The sequence below is a fragment of the Tetrahymena thermophila genome, assembly GCF_000189635.1.
Source record: "Tetrahymena thermophila SB210 genomic scaffold scf_8254043, whole genome shotgun sequence".
Lineage (NCBI taxonomy): Eukaryota > Ciliophora > Oligohymenophorea > Hymenostomatida > Tetrahymenidae > Tetrahymena > Tetrahymena thermophila.
In genome coordinates, this window is record NW_002476027.1 from 243901 (window position 1) to 251752 (window position 7852).

The following is a 7852-nucleotide window of genomic DNA, read 5'->3' on the forward strand; positions in this document are numbered from 1 at the left end:
AATGTGAGCAAAATTTGTGTATATCGTATTTTAGCAGATTAAGAATAATTTTTACTTATTTTGTGAGTGATTACTGCTTTATGAAAAAAGATTTCCAACAAATATTTATACATAAAAAAAAGTAAATAATAACTTATTAACTATGCTGGCATTTTAACTCAAAATATGCTCATACATTTTAAATCTACTATAGTAGGATTTAATTTACTAATAACAAATTTTAAGTGCTAATTCATTTTAGAATAATATATATGCCTTCTAAGTTGTTTTTAGTTTTATTTATTTTTATGAAAATCTAAATCATTTTAAAAAAGCGCACATAAAAGGTTGAATCAATATCCATAATAAATATTTTATGCTTGCTATTCGTTGTCTTAAAACATACAATTTAAGAAAAATTTTATTTAAAATGTAAAAATTTAGTCCATAACTAGAAATTGAAAAATTATTAATTGAATTGCTTTATTTTCATTAAAATGTTAAAATTTAGATTATTTTTCTTGCAAAAAATGAAATATTTATTTTTTAAGTTTGTAATTTTCTTTATATGAAATGATTTATATTTTTATTGTTTAAACAACTTAAAGTATATTGTATTAATTTTTTTTTCAATAAATTTTATTTTGATATTTTTATTCATTATTCTTTTTATTTCTAATTTTTTAACGGTTAGTTTCTTAATTTAGTTGGCTGTTAATTTTATTTTAGTATATATTTTATTAACTCAATTATAAAACGAGAGTATGGATAGTTATGTGGAAAAAAAATAAATGCTTTAATATTATCTAAGAAATCTTTTATCTGACTGTTATATTATATTTTTGACAATGCTGATGAAAAGAAATAGTAGTATTAGATTTTTAAATCATAAGTTTGCCTGCACTAACAATATTTAAAATAAGAGAGTATTATTCAATAAATATATTGATGATAAAATTTTTTATTCGATTAATCCTATTATCAATTGATAATAAATAGCAAAAATAAATTTTCAAAGCGATGGTAAATGCTCAAAAATTTTAGGTTGAATTATAAGATATTATAAAAAGATCTGACCCTGAAGCTTGTCATATCATAAGATTTTGAGTATTAGCAATATTAAAAATAATTATGCTTTCTTAGATTGACAATTAGATTTATTATCTTTTACTTCAAGAGTGTTTATGTGTATGGTTGATTCTTTAGTAGGAAATAATATCTTCGATAATCCATTATACTTATTTAAAAACTGTGGTAAAATGTTTAAAAACTTTTGTTTGCTTTGGTAAATTTATTTTTCTGCTCATATTATTTTTAGTTTAATTTGTTTGTTTGTTCGTTTCTATTTTTACTTTATAATTTTTTTTAATTATATTTTGTTAATATCCTTTCAATTTGTTATTCATATAAATTAATTAAATTTTACCACTAAATTTTATTAAATTAATATAATTGAAATCTAATTAGTTATTAAAAATTAGAATTTCATATTAGTTTGCAGTATATTTATTTCTTAAAATTATACAAGTGCTTTAATATAATTCTAAAATAAATTAGTTTATTTGATATTAATAATTTTTTTAATATTAATGTTATAAATTAAAAAAAATTTTTGATAAAATGATAATTAATTCATTAAAAATTTTATTTTATTTTAAATTTTATGGCTATTTGTAGAGTATTAAAATTAATAAATATTTTTGATAAGATAAATATCATTTCAATTAGGAAGAATAAATTTATAAAATATTTTTTCAGAATTTTATGAACAAATTTTAATTGCAAATAATTATACTTAAATAAAAAATAATTTTTTGCTTATTTAGTTTTTTAGAGCTTCTAAATTATTTAAATTTATTATTAAATACAAATTTATTTAGTTTGAATGCTAATAACTATATTAAAAAAAAAATATAATATAAAATACATGCTTGAATGAAGTCTATTTTTCATAAATATTAATTTTCCTTAAAATAGATAGATAATTAATCATGCTTAAAGATATGAATGATTGTATTTTATTTGATAAAAAATATTAATTTTAGTCTAATTAACTGATTGAGATATCTATTTTTTTTAGCCAAAATATTAGAGTATAAAATTCAATATTTTTATTTGGTGTTAGAAAAAAAATAAAATAAAAATTTAGTTACAGATTAAATTGCTATTTTGAAAATAAAAGCTTTAGTTTTTTGATATCTAATTTTAATTTACTCATTTAAACTTACTTAGAGCTATAAATCATTGAATATTATTGTTACTGACACTAGTTTATAAAATTTGCAAATATTTTAGAAAGCATTGAAAAAATGAAATATAAATTAAGTGAATTTAAATAATTCAAGCAAATAAAATTTTGAATCTGATTTATCATGAATAATGAAATTTATATACGAATGAATAAAGACAGAAAGATATAGAGACTTATAAAAGATTTAGTTAAGACAGATAAATAATATTAATAATTAAGAAGATGAGATTAATTATGTATATAGTAATTTTTGTGATTATATAAGATTAAGAAAAGAAAGACCCTTTAAAGATTGACATTTTTATTATTAGTTGGTGAGAAGTTTGTTTAGGTTTAATTTACTTTTTAAATTAATTTCCAAATTTATATTGATTGATGAATCAAAAGGATTTATTGTTAATTTTTTGGAAACTTTATTAAGTTTTAAATAATTATATAAATAGTTATTAATGTAATGCTAGATTGAACCTTAAAGATCATTAGGCAGACATTATCGATGATTGATTTTATTATTTTCAATCATCACATAAATCGTTAAAGATATCAAATGTGTCTCCAATTAAATACTTAGCTAATTTATTTTTGTAAGCTAAAAAGGAGAGAATGCTCGAATGTCTTTAATATGCAGCAGATTCTAATATATCTAATTTACAAGCATTTTACTAAGATTAATTTTCTAAGTTTCTATATTAAAAAAAATTAATATTTAAACATTTTTTCTTTAAACAAATAAATTGCGAAATATGTTGAATTTTTATTTTGATATTAAATTAGATTGATTTTAAAATAAAAAATATTACCTTGGAATTAATGTTATTTTTCTGAGTAGTGGATTGGTAGAAAGATTTTCGCAAAGAGAAGATACATCAGCTCTGTGATAATTGTTACCACTTTTAATAAAATAAAATTAATATTTCAAATATTTTAAGGAAATATTACATTAAATTAATGGAGAGTTCTTCAAGAGAGTAATTATTTTTAAGCTAGTTAAGCAAACAACTAATTGAGGAGCCGTTCATGCCATTGTTGCTTAAATCAAGTTTTAGTACTCTTAAATTTGCAGAAAAGAAGATTTATAATGCAAGTGAGTAACCGGCACCTCTTCCAATCTTATTATTGCTATTGATATATAAATTAAGTTTAGTATTATTTAAATATTATCTTTTATATTTATAATTAATCTTTAATCAATTATTAATTAGATAAAGAGATTTTTAAATTTCAGTCTGGGTAAATATTTTTTATTTATAACTAACCAAAAAAAAATTTAATTCACCTTAAATTTATTTCTAATGTTTCCATGGTATCTGACTTAAAGAGTTAATCTAAGAATTAAGCTCCCTTCTTGAATAATTAATTATTTGATAAGTCAACTTTGAGTTTATTTAGTACGCGCAATGATTTGAAGGAGGTTTCTAGCATCAGAGAAAATTCATCATCTAATTCGTTGAATCTATTTTGAAATAAAATAAATTAGTTATATTTTTAATGTTGTATAAAAGTAAATGTTTTTCGAGAAATTTTCTCTTTAAAAATTAGTAAATTATTAATGAATTAATAAATTAATTACGAAAAGTCAAGTTCTAGCTCTTTTAATTCAAACATTTTGATTAGACTCTTTCCAAGATTTACAAAGTCAGATGATTTCAATTTATAGTTTCTATTTGTATTTAAAAATATTTTAAGAAAAAATAATATAATTATAATATTAGATACCTTAAAGCAAAAGAGAGCTTTTGGAGATTCTTCTATGATTTTAAAAGGCAAGAAAGATAATGAGCACTCTTGTTTGTAATTTTATTTTAGCTTTTTATATTATAAAGATATTCAAAAATCAATTCGCTTATTTGGATTTAAAATAATAAAGTCTAAATTTTAAATTACTTAAAATTGAAGGAGAGCTCATCAAGCTTAAAATCATCAACAAATAAATTTTCGCACATTTAGTAAATTCCATCATCTGAAATTTAATTGTTTTCGTAATTGAGATGAAGAGATTTCAATTTTTTTAATTAGCTAACATGATATGAAAGTATTGATAACATTTTGTTATTTATTCCACAATTTTAAAGTTCCAACTTCAAATGATTTAAATTGGTCATATCTTCAAATAGATTACTTAAAAAAAGCATGCATTCAATCTCAATTTTGTTTTAGCTAATTTAGATAAGCAAAAAGATTAAATAAAGAGTTTTAAGAATTTTTAGGGATTGAATAAGAAATATAATTGGGTGATTTTTGCATATGAAATAGCTTTTATTAGATATTACTTTCTATTCCTTTAAACAATTTATTTCTGAGTAAATAAAAAAAAAATAGTAAAAATCTATTTAATTTAAATACAATTTTTTTGGTTGTTCCCGATCCATAAAAATAAATAAGTAGAGGGAGTTTCTTTAAGAAATTTGATTTCAAAATAATATTTGAATACCCTCATGAAATGTTAATTATTTTCCTATAAAAATCCCCAATTCATAAAGTTAATAATTTGATTCGTTACTTTAAGAGTAAAGAAACTCTCTTAAGGTTAGTTAGATTCAAATGCTTTAATTCTGTAATTAAAGAAATCATAAACTGATCTTTTATAGCACATCCTGTAAAGTTTAATTCGATATCATTAATAAATGCCATATCCTTCATTATCCTAGATATGCTTGAGGTTACGTTTGGGCTTTCAAATGAACAATAGCTTTTTATTTATTGTATAAATTAATTGATATTTATAAATTTTAAGGTAATAAAAATGTAAGTATTCATAGTAAATTAAGAAAGATAAAAATAGACTTTTTTTGTTTTTTACTGTCCAACTTTTCTATTTACACTACTTAATAATTATTATGAATACTTGTAACATATACAAAGTAGCAAATTAAATTTATAAAGTACCTTAAGTCAAGAGATATTTTAGTTATACCAATAAAGTAATCCATAATTTATTTTATTTCTTGCATAATTAAATGATCTTCAGATATCATCATTTTTTAGAATTGAATTTGAATAGTTGAAATGCGCTCAATTTCAGACAAGCAGATTTCATCAATTTTATTTTATTCACCTTCATATTAGAATTTTTGATTTTGGTTCTGGTTCTTGAATGGTTATCTGTATATAATGATATAAATAAAAATGTAATTTCGTTAGCTCCATATAAATTATAATTAAATTATTTACTATAAACAGACTTTAATGACTAGAGCATTTTATACAACTTTTAATTATAAATTTAGGCCTTCTGTGTCTTATTATCTATTTTTTATGCATTATATGTTTAGAATTATTTTAAAAACAAGGATATTTCTAATTTACATGGGTGAATTTGTTTACAAGTTTTCAAGATTTGTGTATGTTTACTTGGAAATTTTACTTTATATAGGAATAATAGTAGAAAGAGTTTTAGGTTTCTAAACAGGACTTATACTGTCGATGTTAAATAAAGTAGTAGCGGCATCAGAGTCAGCATCATCTAACTTTCTTTAATTATAAAATACAATTTATATTATCAAATGGTAGACTTGAGATGTAATTATAATAGCAAGTCGCTATTTTATTCAATCATTTAGCAAATTTTTTGCTAAAATGTAAGAAAAGTTATGAATAGATGTTTGCATCTTTTTAATCAATATTTACTTGCATGAAATTATCTTTGGCATAGTAGAAGCATCAGAAAATTCAGATATACTCTTAATTGAGAGTATTCTGTTCAAAGATTTTTATTCCAATTTCTTAAAAATCATTTTTTATGTAGGAGCGAACCAGTATTATAAATTATTGTATATTGATTTCAAATATTTAAGATTTATTTTTTTTAGCAAATATTTGTTAAGAGTATTGATTAATTGTCTGTCTCTTTTACTAATTTTTGTTTGTTTGTATTTTTAATAAATTATTTGGTTTTTAATTATTATAAAAACATTAGAAAAAAATACTTCTTGACCTTGCTTGCTTAATATTTGTAAAGACTACAGAAACCTACTCTAATTAATTAATACATTTATTAAATAGAAATCAAAAGATGAAGCAATTTCATTCATTAATTAATTAATTATATATCTTGCTTTACTTTGGTAATTAGCTTTTGCCTATCTATTATAAAATAATCTCCAAAGAATATAATTAATTTTTGATATAAATTAAATTTTTTTCACTCAAAAATATTAGTATAATTTACTCAAACCTTTATTATTTTAAAAATAGTCCTTATAATTAGTGCATAATTATTTACATTGTTTGCTAACTCATTCAATCTGTCTATTGTATTTTAAGCATCATCACAATTTTATATTTTCAAAACATAAATTTCCAGTCTTAAAAATATACTAATTCTTTTCTCTACTAAATTGCTTAAAATCTTTATTTAGTACTTAGTATTTTTTTTTGCTAATTTACAAATATTCTGAAGAACTACTAATCTATCTAATATATTTGGATATATCATTTTTTTTGAATAAAATGAAAGCTGATACTCATGAATATTTTATTATTCAGTTACAAATTATTTAAAATTGTTTTAAAAAAAATTTATGTTCAATATTAAAAATATAACTTTTAATTTTTCTATTTTGAAATTCATTCTTTTATTCTATACTTAAATTAATATAAATCTTTTTGAATTATGTAAATATAAAAAGATTATTAATGATCTAAAAATACTTCGAGTAACTTTATAACAATTTACTGAATTTATTTTAAATTTATATTATTAAATTTGTTTACTGGTAATAGTAAACCAATTTCTTTAATCTATTATCTATTGATTGATTGATTGATAAAAAGTATAGGTCTATTTATATATTCATCAAATAACATATTACCAAATAATTACTTAATTAATGAAACTATAATTTTACAAATAATTTCAAAAACGAATTTTTCGGAATTTATCAAAATTTTTTAGTAGATGAAAAAACGAATAAAACAAACACTAAATAATTCTATAGCAAATTATTAAAAAATTATAAAAATTTGATTATTAAAAAAATTTATTACTAATAGTTGATAAATTTATTTATATTTTGTAATAAATAGACAAAAAAATTAATAAATATAGAACGGTTCTAGTACATAATTCAGTCAGTTGCTTTCAAAAGTTGTAAAATATATATGGCTTCACTTTTCAAAGTAAATATTAATTTTTATTTTTAATAGAAAAAATTTAATTAATCTATATTATCTAAGATTAATTTTTAAGTAAAATAAGTATTGAATGAATTTCTAAAAATTAACAAAATAGAGAGAATGTTCTAAAAAAATAAATAAATTTAAATGTAATCATAAGTATTTTTATTAAAAAGACAAAATAACAAATAAAAGAATAATTTTCATATTTAATTTCATTTTTACAAAAAAATATAAAAAAACAGACATTTCTTTTTAAATAAATTTATTAACAACAAATTAATAATTAAAAAACTTCTTTTTTTAATATAATTCATTAGATCCTTTTAAATATTACTTAATATGATAATTATCACTTAATTGTTTAAAAATGGGGTTGGGGTTGGGGTTGGGGTTGGGGTTGGGGTTGGGGTTGGGGTTGGGGTTGGGGTTGGGGTTGGGGTTGGGGTTGGGGTTGGGGTTGGGGTTGGGGTTGGGGTTGGGGTTGGGGTTGGGGTTGGGGTTGGG

At 20.2% G+C, this 7852-nt stretch overlaps 2 protein-coding genes across 2 annotated transcripts; both read right to left on the reverse strand. All coding sequences in view use genetic code 6, as the record gives it.

The window, feature by feature from the left end:
* Positions 1–2081: 2081 nt before the first annotated feature.
* TTHERM_000780431 (transmembrane protein, putative) lies at positions 2082–3097 on the reverse strand (the record flags this gene model as incomplete). The annotated part of the gene is made up of 2 exons (XM_012800635.1): positions 2082–2914; positions 3031–3097. 2 exons carry the CDS (start codon positions 3095–3097, stop codon positions 2082–2084), a joined length of 900 nt encoding a protein of 299 aa, XP_012656089.1.
* A 405-nt stretch (positions 3098–3502) lies between these two features.
* On the reverse strand, positions 3503–5964 carry TTHERM_000780432 (hypothetical protein; the record flags this gene model as incomplete). Its single annotated transcript, XM_012800636.1, has 9 exons — positions 3503–3683; positions 3801–3890; positions 3947–4036; positions 4115–4387; positions 4731–4919; positions 5117–5332; positions 5402–5476; positions 5537–5701; positions 5858–5964. 9 exons carry the CDS (start codon positions 5962–5964, stop codon positions 3503–3505), a joined length of 1386 nt encoding a protein of 461 aa, XP_012656090.1.
* Positions 5965–7852: the final 1888 nt, after the last annotated feature.